General features: G+C 47.7%; 1 protein-coding gene across 1 annotated transcript in view; it reads left to right on the top strand.

The window, feature by feature from the left end:
* The first annotated feature begins 607 nt into the window (after positions 1–607).
* Positions 608–18,548, top strand: part of PLPP3 (phospholipid phosphatase 3) — a 43,184-nt gene continuing 25,243 nt past the window's right edge. The window contains exon 1 of the mRNA NM_001130488.3: positions 608–1,248. Coding sequence (NP_001123960.2) covers positions 1,110–1,248 — 139 coding nt within the window. The 5' untranslated portion in view covers positions 608–1,109. The remainder of the gene's footprint in view (positions 1,249–18,548) is intronic.

Here is an 18,548-nt window from a genome sequence, read left to right as displayed (position 1 = left end):
CTGATGGTTGGATTAGACAGTCTTAAGCAGCCTTTTCCCAGCCTTAATGATTCTGTGATCCTTCAGCCCCATGTGATGGGCACTGGGGTCCCTGGGTACCCCACGTGCTGCATCCCCTGCAAGAGAATCTCAGCACAAAGAGCAGAGCCGAAGGGCAGGGGGGAAAGCAAGAAAAAGAAGGGGAAAAAAAGTTATTTGCCACCACTTTGCTCCATAATCACGTTCTGGAGTCCTCCCTTGTAGAGCTGGTTGTTTCTCCTTCCCCCTCTCCCTCCTATTGCACTTTTCCGCCTCGTGAACGCTAGAGGCTCCTCCTTCCTTCGGCTCCGCGAAAAACTTAGTTCCTGGCTCTCTCTCTTTTATTTTTTTAAAATTTCCCTCAGGAAAAAAATGTGGACTTAATTATCTATGTAAAATGTCAGATGTAGGGAAGCAGGAAAGGGGCCGTGCTTACTTGGATATCCCATCCGAGGCGAAGTGACTGGGTTTTGTTGGGTTGGGTTTTTTTTCCCCATTTTTTTTTTCCTTTTTTTTTTTTTTTTTTTTTTCCTAAGGGGTGGAAAGGACTTCGCGAAATAAAAGTGCAGCACCAAAGCCGGTGGTTCCCAGAGCGGCCGGGGCGGGCGCGGCGGGAGCCCCCAACGCAGCGCAGCGCGGAGCCCACCTGCCCCCGGCAGCGCGCAGCGCAGCGCTCCGCACCTTTTTCCCCCCGCGTAACCCATCCGCGCTCCTCTTTATTTTTATCCCTCCCCTCCACTTTTCCTCCAGGACTTTTTTCACCGCCTTGGGACACCCGTAAACTCTCCCCCTTCCCTCCCGCTCTTGGTTGTTGTTGTTGTTGTTTTTTTTTTGTGATTTTTTTTTTTTTTTGGTGATTTTGTCCTCGTTTTGGTTTTGTTTTGCTACTATACTTTTTCAAACTTTTTTTTTTTTTTTTTTTTCTTCTCTTTGGCGGTGGTGGTGTTGGGAAGACCCCGCCCGCGTTTCTCCTCCCGTGCCCCAGCGGAGAGGCCGGGAGAGCGGGCAGCACCTCCCCGGCTCACCGCGTGCGGGCTCGGCTCGGCGCGGCCCGGCACAGCACGGCACGGCTCGGGCGTTCGCCCCCGATAATGCAGAGCTACAAGTACGACAAGGCGATCGCGCCGGAGAGCAAGAATGGGGGCAGCCCGGCGCTGAACAACAACCCGGCCAAGGGCAGCAGCAAGAAAGTCCTGCTCATCTGCCTCGACTTCCTCTGCCTCGTCATGGGTGAGCTGCCGCGGAGCTGCTCCGTACCCCTTCTCCCTTCTTTCCTTTCCTCTCTCCGGGTTTCTCGCTCCGGGTCCCGCTGGGGAGAGCCGGACCGCGCCGCTCCGCGAACAAAAGGGGCACGGAGCGGAGCCGGGGAGCCCTCCCCGCTGGGAGCAGCCCCCCGCCTCACTGCTTAACGCAAACAACCCACCGCACCACACTGCTTTTTTTCCTCCCCTTTCTTTTTCTTTTCTTTCTGTTTCTCTTTGTATCGGCATTTTAGTTACTTTTAGTTACTTTTCTCTCCCCACCCCCCACCTCCCGCCGCGATCTCTCCCCGGGCAAAGTAAAGGACGGCTTTGTGGGGGGTGGGAGGCACAGCCGTACGGGCTCGGGGTGCCCCGGGAGCGGCCCCGCACCCCCCGGCCCGCGGCTCCGCGCCGCAGCTCCAGGTGGAGGCAGTGCGCTGCGCTCCGCGTCTTGGGAAGAGGGGAACTTTTCCCCTCCGTAGCTCCTCCGTGCTCGGTTGTAGCGGCGGGTCCGGCTTTCCTCGCGCGGCGTCGGTTTAAAGGCTGCTTTGAAGCGCTCGCGGGCATCCCCTGGTCACACCGGTGGAGCTTTGCCTTTGCCAGCCCGCTTGGCTTTTGGAAGTGGCACGGCGTGCACGGAAACTGTCAGCAGGCCGTCTCCAAGAGGTTTTGCATGCCAAAACATCCACCGTTGGACGCTGGCTGCAACGCTGAACGTTTAATTGACAGATGCAGGCAGGGGAAATCAACCGGCTTCCAACAAAGAGATTAATAGCACGGCAGCACGTGAGTTTAATGCTCCAGACGCCACAGCCTTTAAAACAATTGTTTCTGCTTAGAGGCCGTTTTTTAAGGACTGTCAGTTTGATTTAATCTTTATGTAGTTTATTGATCATCTGGTATGTATTACGAGGCACTAATATATGAAGGAGAGAGGCATGGTTTTCCCTTTGTATTCCCACAAGAATAGAGGCCAGCACAGAAAGCTTCCACATTGTGTATGTGGAAAAAAATGAAAATACTTGATATCCTACCTATTTTTAGGAGGGAGTTTTTCACCCAGAGGATGGTGATGCATTGGAACAGGTTGCCCAAGGAGGCTGTGGATGCCCCATCCCTGGAGGCATTCAAGGCCAGGCTGGATGTGGCTCTGGGCAGCATGGGCTGCTGGTTGGCGACCCTGCACATAGCAGGGGGTTGGTATGAGATGAGCATTGTGGTCCTTTTCAACCCAGGCCATTCTATGACTCTATGGTATACAGACGGATCTACCATAAGGAGAACCACAGCAAGCTTGACTTACCTCACTTACTGAAGCAGAAGGCTGCATTCCTAGTTAAAACAACTGCTAGGAGTCAGAACTTTAGAACTTTTATTTACCCAAGTTTTCTTGACTCTAGGCATTCCTGGCACACATAAATGCTATTTAAATGGGTAAAGGTTTTTTTGTGTGTGTGTTGTTTTTTCTTTTTTCCTTTTCCTTCTCCAGACTAAGAGTCTGAAATGAGAAAGTAATTAATTGCCATGTGTTATTCTACTTGGGATAGTTTTGGTAAACAGAACTTATCAAGTGTTACTGGAAGGTATTGTTAGCTTGTAATGTGATACAGCAAAAGCTGTGATTGTTGCTTTGTTTCACGTTACTGCAGGTGGAAATGAGAGAGTAAACACAAGGGTTGTGTTTTGGGGTGAGGAGCATTTGAAAGTAAGAGCAGGAATTCAACAGCTGAAGCCAACAGTTCAAATCTGGCTAATGACACACAGGTGAGGAGCCCTGGTGGGCTGTGATAAGGGTGGTGGTTGTGTGATGGAGAGCGTATGCTGTGCATTTGTGGATATGCTGTTCAAATATACCTGGAGCAGCAGCAGCAGACCTGTCGGTGGGTGTCTTTGCATGGGTTGCTGTGACATCCAGCTGCCCCTCTTGCGGTGGGCTTGGCTTGCTCTTTGCTCTGCATTTCTCTCAGGAAAACGAAGAGTTTGCAGCTTTCCAAGTGCTTGGTTCCCATTTTTCTTCCTTCCTGAGCTTGTCACAAAGAAAACACTTTGGAGGTGAGGGCGGAAAGATAAATGCTCCAGCTGAAGCCTGTTAGAGAAAGGTGGATGGATACTAGTTGGTGGGTCTTTACATCCTCAGTAAAGGAATGGAGTTCCAGGTGAGATGATGAGAAGCAGAATTGAGTGAAATGACCTTAAAAAGGTGGATGTACTTGGCAGAGGTCTTTTGCTGGTGCACGTAGGCATGGCCAATGGCCTTCTGTGCAGTTGAGTTATACCTCTGGAGTGGTTGCCCAAGGGCATTCAGAGTAATAGGGAAACAGAAGGCTTTTCTCACTTGAGGGCCACTTTAGGGAATACTAAAACCAGTCACTTGATTTGCAGAAGGTTATGACACTGCACTGGCTTCTGCTGTAGCTATTCTGCTGTAATTTTACCCCCAGATCAATATTCTGTAGGGAAAAATGAAAAGAATAAGCTATGGCAGAAATGCCTTTGAGAAATGACACATGCATTTTGTGAGGCAGTAGATGTGTGCAAACTCTTCTTTGTTTACATACAAATTTAAACAAATTACCCAGGAGACAATTATCATAAACATCTAAGAAAGTCAGAATAAGTCAAGCAGTGCTATCAGGAGCTTCCTTCAGCTGTAATTTGGCGAGGGTGTTAGAAAGATCCACTTTGTCTCTGCTCATTAACTACAGTGGTTATCTTGATAGCAAATTCATGAGGGGGAAGATCTGTATCTTTGTTCCTTGGGGATCACTGGAGCAGGTAGGGAGCCATGGGCAGGAGCTTGTTGCTTTGGTAGCTGATAGTGGAGAGGGTTGGCTGAAGATCTGCTGATGGAGACCCCACATTTCCCCTTACATTTCCAGCTGGGGTTGGGCTGACAGGGAGTTAAGTGTTTCCAAATGCCCCGCTCCTAACGAGAGCACTTGGCATGCAAATGTGCCAAGCATCCATATTGGCAAATCCCTGCTTCCTTGTGCCATGAACCAGAGATTTCATCACAGATCCGGTGAACCTCCCCGAAAAATTTGTGTCAGAGTTCACCTGGGCAAAAGAGGCATAAAAGAACTGAGTGTGCAGAGAGGGAAAATAACTTTCTCCATCTGCTTCCTCCTCTCGGGAGGGCTCTGTTTAGAGAATTAGAGGATGCTTCCTGAGATTGTTAGGGCTGCAGTAGGGCCTGGTTGCGTGGAAGAGTCATCTTGTCCTGTCCATGGCTCCCTGCTCGCTTCAGCACATCTGAAAATGGGGTTGAACTGGCCCTCTCTAAGCCAGAGGAGTTGAGGAGGAATGGGAGAGTTCTGGGAAGCAGCGGAAGTAAGAGGCATGAGGGGAAGCCTTCACTCCAACTTCAGTTGCCCATTCTGTGCATGGAGAGCTCAACCAGCCACTCCCTTTCTGCACGGGACAAGGGCCAGGTAAGGATATCCTCCTCCCCTGACCCTTTAGGTGTGGGATGTTTGGAGGCTGTTCCCACGGAAGTAGCATCTGGGGTTAAATGTACTCCTCTTGGACCTGCTGTTTTTGTATGAGGCCAACAGTGAGCAGCCACCTGTGCTCTGCTGGTGGCCTGCAAGCAAAGGGTTTCATCCCAGCAGAGGGGAGGGCTGTGTCAGCAAGGCCATAGGGCACAGTGGGGTCTCCAGTAGCTCGTGTTTTTGCAGCTTGCACAGGTATGACAACTCCCAAAACGTCCTGCTTGTGCCATAAAATAGTGGGATTTCATCTGGCATGCCCCTTTCCTGTGGAAATCAGGTTTATGAGAGCACGTGTTTAAGGCTGCTGAGATGTAAACTGCAGGTAACTCACTGTGCGTCTCATTTTCTGTCTCTAACTGAGTTTTCTCTTGGCTGTCAATCCCAGTTACTCTGCACAGCAAAAGTTCTGCTGCCTTCAGGAGGTTTAGAAGCAGCATTTTGATGTGCCTCTTATACCCTCAGTGTTTCTTCAGCTTTCGCACTCATTTGGCATCTCTTCTGTAGTGAGCTTGATGCTACAATGAACTTTGCATGTAAATATTTACGCTAGCAGGACCTTGAAATGTTTATGTAAGCGGGGCTATAATCTTGTAATTTGGGATAACAGTTTAGGCTGCTCTTAACTCTCCTCTGCTGTGTAGAAAATTGTGTTGTGCAGCTTGCAGGAGCCAAAAAAAAAAAAAAAGGATTGGAGCTCCACCTGAGCCCCTGCTGCACCATCACAAAAATCAGTGCAAACAGGCCTGGCTTTGTCATTTAACTCTAAGGAGTGGGAGGAATTAAAGATGAGGGATGAGGTTAGAGTTATTTGGGTGCTGTAAAGCTGAATTTGATGAGCTAAGCAACTTCGCTTTGTTTGGGTTGTTTTCTGTTGTTTTGTTGTTAAGACTGCCCTGCCGTGCAGGGCTCACTGATGTGTAGGTAACATCTCTCTAGACGTGCCTGAAGAAACTGCTGACGCAGCAGTTTCTTATTTTAAGCCAGGGACGAGGAGCTCTGAGAGCACTAAACCAGCCAGGCAGTCCCAACGCCTCAGTGTTGCCTTCCATGGGCTGGGGAGGACTGGCCCCATACCGCACGCATGGAGCCGTGTGGGTGGAGAGCCGTCATAGTGCTTGGAGCATCCCTAGATCAGGTTTGGTTGTTCATGTTTACGTATCGCTTATGTTAATCCTGCTGGGATCTCTCTGTGGCTGCGTGCTCCCTATGAAGCAGCAGGGTTGGCAGCTGCTCTGCAAGTGCTCTGGCAAAGGAAGTCTTGCAGAGGTGGCATCTTGGCAAGGGGTTGTGTGGTAGCATCCCACCGTGCCTTGGTTGGGATGCTCTTCCGAGTGTTTGGAAAGATCTTATTCAACCAGCAGTCCAAATGGAAGCATGATAGCCATCATCAGTTTTTGCCCCTCTCTTGAGATACCAAACTAAAAGCCTACCGATGGCTGGAAGGAAAGATGGGAGAAATGTTTTGAACATCTCCAAAACATGGTGCGTGTGTGTGTGTGTGTGTGTGTAGGCTTTATAAAACCTGGAAGAAAAAAACACACAACTATCAAGAGGAGGTTATTAGTGACAATTATAGCTGAGGTGTTAACTGCAGCACTTCCTTGTTCTATACCTATGGCAGGCTGAGTCCTTGGGGGTATAAATCTGCTTACTTTTCAGAGTTGGTGGAATTTGGCCAGGCTGAAGACGTGTCTCCAGGAAGGCAGAATTATGTGCAACTGCTTCATGGCCAGGAGTGCTTTGGATCTTGTGTACTTGGTGCTGAGACATGAGGAGATGGGATCACGATTACAGTAGATGACATTTTTTAATCATATCTGTTTGTAGTGAGCACAGAAAATAATATAAACATCGCTCCCAGATCAAACAGATTATTTTTATACCCTTTAAATCTCGATTTAATATGCATGCCTTTGTGAGGCTGTTCTGGTCTGACTTTGTTTGTCTGGGTACAGGTTGATGGTGCATCCTCCAGTTGTGTGTGCCTCCTTGTGCAGCCCAGAGATGGTTTGCATACCACAGCTGGGGAACCTGTGCTGCACGGGCACTGTCTTGCAAACCAGGGCTCCTCTTCAGTGTGCACATCTGAGATGGGCAGGGTGTTTGCATGCCTCTACCTCCGTCTGAAATGAGTTAAAAGAGAGGGGAGCTCTGCTCTGTAGCTTGCTGTGGAGGAGCAGCCTCCGTCCTCTCCATTTCACTCATACAATGCTACCGTTTCATCCATGGTAATCCAGGAGGGACTGCTGTGGTCGCCTAGTCTGCCTCTACCACGAACAAGGCCGTGCCTGTTGCAGGCAGCGTGGAGAGAGGCAGCAGCCCCCGAGTCCTCCCACCCAGCCTCAACACAGCCAGCACTAAGAGCTGCAGCTTCCCCAGCCCCACACATCCCTGGGGACCATGTCTTGGGGGGTTCATGGCAACCTCTCCCCATGTGCTTTCCTCCTGGATGACAGTTAGGCTTTGAGGGCCAGCACTGTTTGTTTTGTTTGAATTTCTTCTTTTATTTTGTCCTGTCCTAGGGCCCTGACTGCTGCAGTGGCATTGGTTTTTCAGTAGCTCACGTTACACTTCTCAGAAAAGTGAATGCCACACAAACAATAATGCCTCAAGAAAGCAGTAAACAAAATAATCCAGCGTTTATGCTGTAATAGTGATGTCTGAAGTCGGTTTTCTGAATCCATTATTATATTTTCTGGACGGCAGAACTGTGGGGTCCTTCGTACAGCAGAACCAACAGAGCCCTCAGCTTTGATCTCTTGTGATACTTGCCTTGCAGGAGTGCCAACTCCCCAACTTTAGCAGGTGAAAAGCTCTGGTAGCCATAGGCAGGGCTACTGGAGCAGCTGATGAAGGTTGTGCTAACGAATCCCTTCTTGCTTTGCAGCTGCACACAATGCTTTAGCTGCAGCTGTGCTGCCGTGACCAGCAGGAGCTGCTTCTCAAGTTAGACCTGAAAGAATGCTGCCAAAAAGGAGGAATTTGAGGTGTCTTCATGGTGCTTGATGACACAAACCACTGGAAAACTTGTCTTAAGCTTAAGTTTGCTGCCAAGGTGATGCATGAGGAAGTTTGAAAACTGGGTAGGTCTGGTGGCTCTCTAGGTGTCAAAATCATATAATCATGGCATTGCCTGGGTTGGAAAGGACCATAATGATCATCTAGTTTCAACCCCCCCCCCCCCCCCCCCCCCCCAAGAAATACCTTTAAACCCTGTACTTTCTAGTTGGTCACGTAAGTGGGCTTGTTTTTCCACATGCATTGAATGTTTTGAAGACAGAAGGTTGAAAACTGACTCTCTGTATCGAGTAACTTAACTCCAAGGCTTCTTGGAGTTAAGGTTCTGAACTTCCAAAAATGCCCATACTCTTTATGCCATGTGTTCTTGTACCAGCATTGCCTATAGCTTACACCTATATTTGAGGTTGACTTGTCAGAGCATACGGTGTCCTCAGTCAGGAGTTGCTGGGCTGGGCTGCCAGCCAGAGCCCAGAGGAAGCTGCAGTTGGTCTGACAGTGTTGATGACACTACATGAGTGGAAGAGTATGCATAACCCTGTAGTGTTTCCCATCGCTTTTTATCCCTTGCCCCAAAAAAGTCCTGAAAGCTGCGCTGACTGCATCATAGAAAAGCTTGGGAGATGCCTCCAGCCTTCCTGCTAACACACACAGGTAGGAGGTGTGCCCAAGAGGTTGGAATCATACTACTCTAGCTCAGGTAAAGCTGAGCAAACTCAGCCCTTGCCCCAACCAGTGCAGGTAGCTGAGGCATGGAGGTGTTCTTTGGGGCTTTGGGAGCATTTGGGGTCAGGCTGTTCTCCCTGGGACTACTTCAGCTTTGCTGGTTGGAGGAGCTGAGCACAGCACGGTGCTTCCTTCCACGAGGTTAAACAGAAAAAGTGAAAGTCCCTGGTTTGTGGTTTTGGGCAGATGTCCCTCTTGACACAAATGATGATCCCTCTGAGGGCTTGCTTCTCCCCGCAGTGACAGGGTTGTAGCTGGCTGCCATGCAGAGGAAGCAACAAGCTGCACTCCCTATAATTAGCTTTCAACTGGTTTTACTGTAAATTAGTCAGAACAGCAGTCATTTCTGAAAGCTTTCACAGCAGTGCCTTCATATGATGGTGCATGTGTTGGAGGCAGGCACCGCAAGCAGGCATTAATTCCTCTGCCATTAATTCAGCGCGTGCTTATTCAAAGCTGAGACATCTTTGCATGCCTCAAAACGAACCACTGAATTTGAAAGCTGGCGGTGACGAATGGGGTCTGAGCTTCCTATCTTCCTGACAGTTATTTACCACCTCTGTTCTGGGCTGGTTTGATGCTCTGCTCTGTGGGTCTGGCCCTGCTCGCCTTTCCCACTGGTGCTGACTGCCAGGTCTTTGCTGCAGCCCATGCAGTGGCCGTGGCAACCAATCCTGCACCCCAAGCATTTTGGCATGGGGGATCCATAAGGGTTTCCGAGGTTTTTTGTTGAGCCCACCACTCTTTCAGATGATCGTTTCCAAAGGGTTGGCCAAAAATCTCTCTCAAAACTCTGGTTTGCAGGTCTGTTTAGTGAGCACCAGATGAGTTTATTTTCTGAGTGGTGTTGGTGGGCTATTTGGGATGCTGGCAAGCTGCTGGCAGGCAGCGTATCTCTGAAGTCGATAGCTGTGAAGCAGTATGCTGCTATCAGGTTTCTCAAGCGGCTCTTTGATCACTGATCGGATGGCTCCGGGTTTTAGCAGAGCTTTCTGCTCCTTTCCTTTCCTGGGTTTCTCCCCTGGGCTTCAAAGGCCCAAAGGAATCATCCTGTGTAGAGGTGGGAGCCTGCTGTCATGGCCAGGGAGGTGTGTGCCTCCTGATGCATGGAGGAATGGGTGAGGAGAGTGCCATGGTGAGGGCACCCCCAGCTGCCCATGGGGTTTGCTGAGCTATCAGCATAACATCTCGATGATTTCAGGCATTTCCTGATAACTTCACCTTCAGGGTCTCTGCCCTGAGCTAGGCACTGAGGCTCTGAACCTCAGTGATGCACTGCTGGGGAAGAAGGAGGGTTGTGGGCCCCAAGGCTGGACCAAACCCTGGTCCTAGGACAGGTGTGTGCACCCATCTCCAAAACTTCCACCTCCTTTCCTTTGGGAGCACAGCTGGGTGGCCCCATTGCATGCTTCCCCCCTCCTGCAGAAAGGGAAATGGCCTTGGAGGGCTGCTGCAGCCCTTCCTGAAACCAGAGTTTGCTATGTTAGGCCTGGCTTTTTTTTTCTTTTTCCATATGAAAGTTTGCAGCATGAGTGACGACCTCTTAAAATAATCCTTCTCCCCCACCCCATCGTAATCCAGGATGGGTATTTTTCTGCCTTACACTCCCCGTTTCTTGGCCCTCCCTGCAGCTTTAGCATGCAGCAGTCATTCCGCTGCAGTTCCCACAAAGCAGCAGAAAACCAAGGTAACAGCAACATTTTGAGTGAAGGGGATGAAATGTGGAATAGGTTCAGCGTATTTCTTTGTCATTGTTGGAGTCCTATTCAGTCTGGAGCTGAATAGGAGGCTGATTAGCATGTGGAAGCATTTCTAAAGCACTGGTCTGGGAGGCTTGTTGTATTTTGTTGCTTTTTTTTTCCTTAAAGGAGAAGTTTTGTGGCATTTATTTTTCTTACTGAGCTGGCACGGAGCTTTGTGAAATGCAAAACCTTGGAAATAGCATTTTAGAGCGTGCCTGTTTTGCTATATCACTGCATGCATGGGTACAAAAAAGCTTTCCAGTGCCTAAAGCTCCTGCAGGGTGCCACGTTTTTTAAAGTACTCGGATGAGTGGGATAGAATTTGACTATGGGACGCATCTGGATTGGGGATATAACATAAGAGATTTGCTTTTGCTCTCGCTGAAGTCATCTGCAGAACTGGACTGGCTTTATGAATGCAGGAATGGGTGTGCAGTCTGAAAATCCACCTGCTTGAATGCTCAGCATTTTGCTTTCACGGGGAAAGATATAATGCTGAGATGGATATATAGAGAGAGAAAGGTCTGTTTTCCTTTTGGTATTGGTGGAGATTCTTGCGTGGAGGGGAATTCTGCTGCACCATGCCTTGCTTTTTGGCTGAATGCTGGCACAGCCACCGTAACACAGTGCTGGGACACTGGGAGAGCAACAGCCTCTTGCTGCAAGGCCTGGTATGCTTGGCTCCAAGTAACTGGAATTATTGCCTCATTACTATTCATGCTGCAGGGCCTCAGCTCTCAACAGGGGTCCTGTGGGTGCACTGTGTCCCTCATCCATGGGGCACTGCAAGCCTTAAGGGAGATGGGAATGAGGTGCATGCTGGGCCTGTATGAGTTCAACACAATTCTCCCCCAAGACTTGCAGACAGAGTGGACTAATGAAGGAAAATGATATCAACATCCCATTGAGAATCTGCTGTGTCTTAATGTAGCCTAATGAAGGCAGATTAAAGCTGTTTAATTAAGGAGAACTTGGCTCCTCTGGTCACAATTCGTGATTAAAGGACCTTTTGAAGTAATTCTGCAATATATTTTTTTTCAACCTCCTCTCCTGTAACATGAAGGAAGTTTCTACTGCTATACGTGCCCCAGCACCGAGGTTTTGGATGCTATTACAGGGCCACAAACCTGCTGGCAAATCTGGCTGCTGCCAAGGCATCTGAACGTTAAAAAGCCCTGCAGAGGGGTGGGAGGGAGTTCAATCTCAGGATATGCTGATTTGGAAAGGGAATCCAAACAAAGAGGCTTTTCAGCAGAGGCTGAGGCTTGGCTTCTCTCAAGGGCAGTTTGGGCTTGGGGAAGCATCCGGGAGGCAGCGAGCAGTGCGGGAGTGCATGAGCTGGATGCAGCATGGTGTAAGGTTTCCCAGCACAGCACGGTTTTGTGTTACAAGGCTGGGGAGCTGCCTGTAAGTGCTCCTCTCTCTCCTTTTTCTTTTTTTTTTTTCCCCTTTTATTTCTGTTGGAAACAAAGGGGAGATTTAGGCTTTTGATTATTTTCCTTTTATTAAAAATAATAATAAAGGTTCACTGCCCTTGCCCTACCTCCCCTGCAGGTTTGATGATGCCTCCTGCTGGATGGGGACCTATTTGACCTATTGGTTTTTCTGACCTGGAGAAACCATTTGGGGGGCCAGGCTCCTCATAAGGAACCATCTGGCTCAGATAAGGAGAAATGAAGTGAAATGGATGCCAAGGTAGCTTCTTCATAACAAAGTAGGGTTTGCATTGGCTGGGCTGCCTGCTGCCCCCGTCCTGAGAGCAGGGTAGACCATGGCCTGTGGAAGCCCAGTCCCACATGTTGGCACTTGGAGAGCCACCATGCTCTCGAGAAATGGGAGGAAAACAGAGCAAGGAGGAGGTGCTACCAACCATCTCAACCAACCAGTTGGGTTTTTTTTATAGGAACCAGATGGTTTCAATAGAGGAGAGCTGAACTTCTTATGACCCTTCCCCACAGACGCTGTTTGTTGTTTTGGAACTGTGGCCAGGACAAAACCATGTCCCAGAACCTGCAGTGAGGGTGAGAGCTTGGTGCTGCCTTCTCCCACCCCGTCATGCATCCTCCCTGTTGCCCTTTGCTTCCCTGCCTCCAAGTTATCCAGGGGAAGCTGATGGCCATGAAAGACTTGAGGCTTTCCACCAGTTCCCTGCGTAAAGAAACTAGCAGGAATACAAACTGGAGAAAACCAAAAGATCTAAAAGCAGAGTGTAAGGAAGCAATAAAATGTCAGGCCACGTTTTCCCTTCTAGTTGATTAAAAATTCTCCTGATAAGCAAGAAAGCTTTCATGGCTGGATGAGAGCTGTATCATGTCAAATGCAGTGAGAGCTTTATTAGGAGGATAAAGTAGGGGAAGCACTGGGTTATACATGCTGGCAGCTCATCCTGCCCTGAGTTATCCTGCAGGACTGGAGGCACTTTGCAATGATATGGAGGAAGAAGTGTGATGGGGAAATGGCTTATCCCATGAAAAGAGGGAAATGTAAGAGGAGTATGGCAATAGGGGTGTCTGGAGGGGTGGTGGCAGACGTGAGTATCTGTATTCTTGAAAACTGTGAGGAAAAATTAATATAGAAGCTGTCTACTAGGTAAATGTTGAAGAGTAAAATGTATCGAATTGTTGCTAATGAGGGCCTTTGGGTATTATATGTATATCCATAATGCATCCAAACCAGGATTTCTGAGCGCATAGCTGTCCTGTGGCCGGTGTAGCATTGCTCCCAGGGGTATCAGGGCTGACCAGTTCTGCAGATGCTCTCTCAGCATGTCTAGCTTCATTTTTAGTCAGCAGCATCAAACCTCCAATAGTATGAAGTAAAGATCCACAGGACTCCTGGGCTGTGAGGCAGCTCAGGAACAAGCCAGTATCCTTATTCTCTTTCCTTTCATCCATTTCTTTAGAAGCAAATTGCAAAACATGACTTTGGATATATGTTGAAGGTGTCCTGTGCTTGACTAGCTTGCTTGCTTAGGAAATGTCATGGTGGTCCCCAGTCATGGTTGCTCCACAGTCTGTGGGTTGAGTGCAGCACCCATTGAAAGCAATGACAATTTCTTACTAACTGGGAGTCCAGAGGAGGCGTGTGGTTCTCCATGACAGGCATCCATGGGACAGAGGACAAGCCTGAGTCTGGATGGGAGATGGGTTTTCAAGTCTCTGAGTGCAGAGTGCAAGGTGCAGGGGAGATTCATTGGACTTGTCTTGGCTTTTGGAAAGTGGAACATCAAATAGGAAAAGGAAATGAGGGCTAATTTTTTTGCTCTCCATTGGAAAACCAGTGATGGTGGTGGCAAATCAGTGTGCATGGGGATGCACTCTTTGAAGTGAAGAGTTCTGCAGGCAGGGACCTGCTCCAACTCAGTGCTGAGATGCTCTACTGGCCCCATGGCTACCCCTTTGACTGAGAATTCGGTGCCCACAGTTGGTGCTTGGAGATCAAATACAAGACAAGAATTAAAAAGCAAGAAAACAAAAGGTTAGCTTCCGTGCTGTTGTGTTTGACTTCCCAGGGTTTTAATTGCTGAGAGCTGCTATGGGAGCCAGCTGGCTGCAAAGTGATGCAGATCTCAAGGAAAAGAAGGGCTTTTCTTTTTTGGTCTCACGATCCTCTAACTGCTATATTTTCCTCTATAGGAGGAATGTATGTTGCATGTAATTTTCCTCAGAAAGCGAATAGTCATCCTCACCTGATTCCTCAGCTTCTCTGGTTGCTCTTGAAGTCCCTGCTGTCACTAATCCACTCTCTACAGTAAGAGAATGAAGGCAAGTACAGAGAGCAACCTGGACCATAATTGTAGAGTATTTTGCTTGGAGCAAAACAAAATGGTTTTATACAAAGGCGAACTATGATAGGTGGTTGGACTTGCAAACCCTTGGGGGCGTCAACAGAAGCAGGAGGGCCATCATGATCTACTTACTACCACCCATCCCAACCATCCTATTCTTAAGAAAGATGAGCCTGGTGAACTTGCAGTGAGTTTTGCTGGCTTGCAGTGTGGGAGTAAAACCCCAAAAGTGATTTCTGTCTAGCCCATGCACCAAGGGGATGTGTGCATCCCCACAATGACAACGGGATCAGGCCCACTGCTGTGTGGCCTCTGACTGAGCTGGACTATCCCAGCTTTGCTGCCAGGACTTCATTTGTACACTGATCCAAAAAGAGCAGCTTAAAGGAAAAACGAAAGAAATGCATGCATTATCTGACATGCCAGTTGTATAAATCTCGCCATCAGCTACCTGTGAATCATCTAGCAGCACATTAATGGGTACCCCTCAGTAGATTAGGATTTGGCATCAGGTCTGCATGTAATTACAAGCCACACACAGAAGGACACAGGCAGCTAATGAACTCCTGCCAAACTACAGCTCCGCTTCTGTGGCTTTTGAAGTTCCGTGGTCTTTCAGCGTTTTGTATAGCAAGCAGTGAAAGGCATCAAATCACTCCTTTGACAGCATTTAGAAAGGGCTGGTTTGTTGAATAAGTGAGTCCCTCCAAACACTGATCTGAGAACTGGAGCGTCTATAGGCGCCGTTCTCACCAGAGCAGTAAATAGGCTGGAGATTGAGGACACCCCCTACAAGCTGCCGAGCTCCAGCCTCAGTGGAAGGAGCCAGCAGGCTCCGGTTGCCATGATGGGCTGCAAGAAAAGAAACTATTTCCATTTAAAAACCTCCTTCAAAACAAGCCTGCCAGTGGTATGGGGAGAAACAGGCTATTTCCCAGGCATCAAAGTGCTTAGAAAAGAAGCTGTGCAAAGGGGGCTGTGGTGTTTTGCGTGGATCTGAGGTTGTATTGGAGGTGGGAAAAGAGATTTTGGAAGGTGTCTGCGGGTTTTTGTGATGCTGGGCAGTGGGTGCCTGGTTTGGGTGGTTGTGGGTATAGTTCTGTAGTGTTTGGTGGTCAGACCTGTGCCTTCCTGCTCCTCTTTTCATCATGCCTGATGTGACAAAGGGAGTTGTTGCTGAAGGAAAAAAGCCATTTCCATGAAGACCTGTGATTTTTCAGGCAAACATACCAGGCAGGTTTCATGGCAGTACCATCGTGAAGAGGAATAATGCAGCTTGGCACAGAGCTCTTCAAGGGAGGAAAAAAAAAATAAGATAGGGAAACAGTGGAGTCTTTGTCAAAATTAACTGCAATAAAGAAAAAGGGACTGCTGTTCCCTTGGGCTCCTTTAACCTTTTTTCCCCAATTTATTCACACGTTCATTGACAGCAGGGCCGGGCATTGTTATGGGGGGGTTGGAAAGCAAAATGGGGGTTATCCATTTTGGGGTTTTAAAGAACACTGTATGCTTTGTGTCCTCAGAGTCCATGTCAATAGCAGTTTGGTTGTAGCCTCCACCATTCGGATCCAGCCCGATTTGTGCCATAAGGGAAGAGGTCTGTGTGGTGTCACTTGGCCACAAAGCAGCTGTCATAAGGAGGTAATTGATCCCACCCTTGCTAGCAGCATGGTGTGGGCATCTCTGCTGCAGGTGACTGCTGCCATGAAAGTATCCCATTTCCAGCTGGGTTGCACTTAAATTATTCAACCCATGCAACTTCTGCAGCCTACAAGGTCTGTCTTCTCTATAACATAGAAGTACAGGAGAGAGAAAGAGAAAACCCTGCTCCTCTTTAACTCAATGATGCACAAGAACAGCCTTAGAATCATAGAATGGCCTGGGTTGGAAAGGACCACAATGATCATCCATTTTCAACCCCCCTGCTATGTGCAGGGTTGCCAACCACTAGAGCAGCCTTATGGGGATGTGTTATAGGGACCACCAATGTCAAACCCCTGTTGCTTGAAGGGCCCTTGAACCGTTTCCAGCTGCACTCATGCTTTTCTTTTACTTTCTTTCATCACTGTATACTGTACATTATATTCTGGAAACTGTACCAACCGGATCATGACTACCGAGGGGGAAAAGTTTCATTTCCAGTTAATCAAGGGAGTTGTGTAATACCATTTTCTCCTGGGGAACTTCAAGAAAAAAAAAGAAGAAAGGGGAAAGAAAAAAAAAGAGTATCACATAAAGCAAGTATATTAAGAGGAAATAAATTATGAATTAAAAGTGATTAGTGAACTTTTAAGGAAGAGGTCAGAAGTGTGTTTCGGACTACAAACTTCTTAAGCTTTCAGTGCTTGTCTTTGGTTACAGAGTTATAACCCTGCGTTATTTGTGCAGGTGGCTGCTGCTGCAAATCCAAAGCAGGATTTTGCTTTTACAATAGGTACATTGACAGAACGGGGTCACAAAGCTACTTGAGGCCTCCTCGGGCATAGAAGTTGCTCCCGAAAATGTGCTCAATTATGGCTGCAGTGCTTGGCCAGGATGCTCCAGGCAAGTAGGGAGGATGCTCAGTAAGTTTAGCAGAAAAGATTGGTTTTGTTTTTCCTTTAAGGGGCCTTTATGTTGATCAGGTGGGCTGGCTTAATTTCTGCATTTTCTCCTTTTATTTTTGTTCAAAACAAAATAGGATTCAGTCAACAGCATTGATTTGGCTGCTTTTTTATATTTCCACCCTCTGGACTGTCATGGTTGTTATGCAAGGAGGCATGCCTTATACGTGGTAGTGTCTGGTAGCACTGAGGTAAGGAGTCTGTGCTCGGTATTTTACAATGCAAGATGCACAGCCTACAGGATTGTCCTTGTGAGTGTAGGGGCTGCTGGAGTTGATTGGGCTTGTTATAAAGGAAAAACTGGGGCTCCTGTGGTCAGAACACATGAGCTGGGCCAATGTGAGCCGTTCCTCGAAGGGAGACCCAGGGAAGCTATGGTGAGACAGAGCTCCTTCCAAACCCCACTGACCAGCAGAGGAAGCAAGGCTTGCTTCGTTTGCAATTGAAAACATGATAGTCACCACAGTGTGTTTTTCACGTGGTCCATTTGCCCTGAGTGTTGTGGAGTTCATGGATGTTTTTAATTTTTCCCCTCTCTATTCAAGTTGGGTCATCCTAGGTCAGGCTTGTATCTGCCAGACCTTCCACAGCACTTGGATGTACTGAGGTGCCTCAAAAGATCCCAATGCCTTGGGGTTTTTGTGGCATTTTATTCCTTGTTCTATTCAGTGTGATGGTGGCTTTGTTTCCATCATGAGTGATTGGCACTGGGTCTGAGTTCCCATCTGTAATGTCTTTTATATTCACCTCTCCAACTTCTGCTGGTTGACCAGTTTGACTTAGGTGTGTTTTACCCCACAAACACAGAATTTTATATGTATCTACATATTGTGGTCTGGATAAACCCTTTTGTTCTTATTAACACGTTTTTTTAGGCATTAAAAATATATGCATACTTTATATTAAATCTCTTCTAATACATCAGCTCATGCCAGACTGCCCGGAGGAACAGTTTAACATACCTCTTAGAATTCCCTTCTCCATTGTTTTCCTTTGTATGTGTTGTTTACTTCTGGAAATGGTAGCAGGTAGTATCTGAAAGAGCAATACTCTTCCCAGCAAAAGCAATGGCAGTGCTCCCAGTCATCTGGAGCCTTTGGAGAGTGAGCACGCAGGTCTGGCACAGTGAGCTCCAGCAGTGCAAGGAAGCATTTCCTGCAGAAGTTTAGAATCCAGAGGAATTTGTGGTGCGTGAGAATAATTTGACATTTGGTTTCTGTGACCAAGAGAACTTTCCTCTTAATGTTCTCCAGAATGGTTGGGTCAACAAAATGGTTGGGTCAACAAGCGGGCACTGATTTGTATTTACTCTGAAAGATGGGATGAGTTATGTTGATGAATGATGGCTTTGGTCTCAAGATACAGATACCTGTAAGATATCTAGTGACATTGCTTCCAACACTGATGCTTCCTTTTAGAGGCATTTTTCGAATACCCCATGGCACTGTTGGGGTCATAAGTATTATAGGGTTATCCATACAGAAGGTGAATGTTCTCTGCTTTCTTCATTTGCCATTACTCTTGTAGGTGTAAGAAGGCATTGCATCAACATTCCCAAAGAACCAATTCTTACTAAAGAGCTGTTGGGGGGGAGATATCATCTAGAAGATATCATCATCTAGGCTGAAATGGACAATAACCTGAGTAGCAGCTGATAAACTTAAAAATGGTTTCCATTAAAGTCCCAATGAATTGGCTGAAATATAAATAATAAATAAGTGGATGGAAATGTTACCCTCTTGATAGCCAGGAAGGGCACCAGGCAGGTTGACACAGGCAACATCAAAAGTTAATGAGTTACTTGGGAGAACCTGCAGGGAGTAGAGGAAACTAAAATCCTGATTCTGGAGGAAATCAACCCCTTGTGTCCTGGGACCTTCCCAAACAGGTCAAATCAGTGAAATGCTATATATGCTGATCCT

The sequence above is a fragment of the Gallus gallus genome, chromosome 8 (assembly GCF_016699485.2).
Source record: "Gallus gallus isolate bGalGal1 chromosome 8, bGalGal1.mat.broiler.GRCg7b, whole genome shotgun sequence".
In the NCBI taxonomy this organism is placed as follows: Eukaryota; Metazoa; Chordata; class Aves; order Galliformes; family Phasianidae; genus Gallus; species Gallus gallus.
The sequence above is the reverse complement of the archived record's forward strand: the minus strand, read 5'-3'. Positions and strand labels throughout refer to the sequence as shown.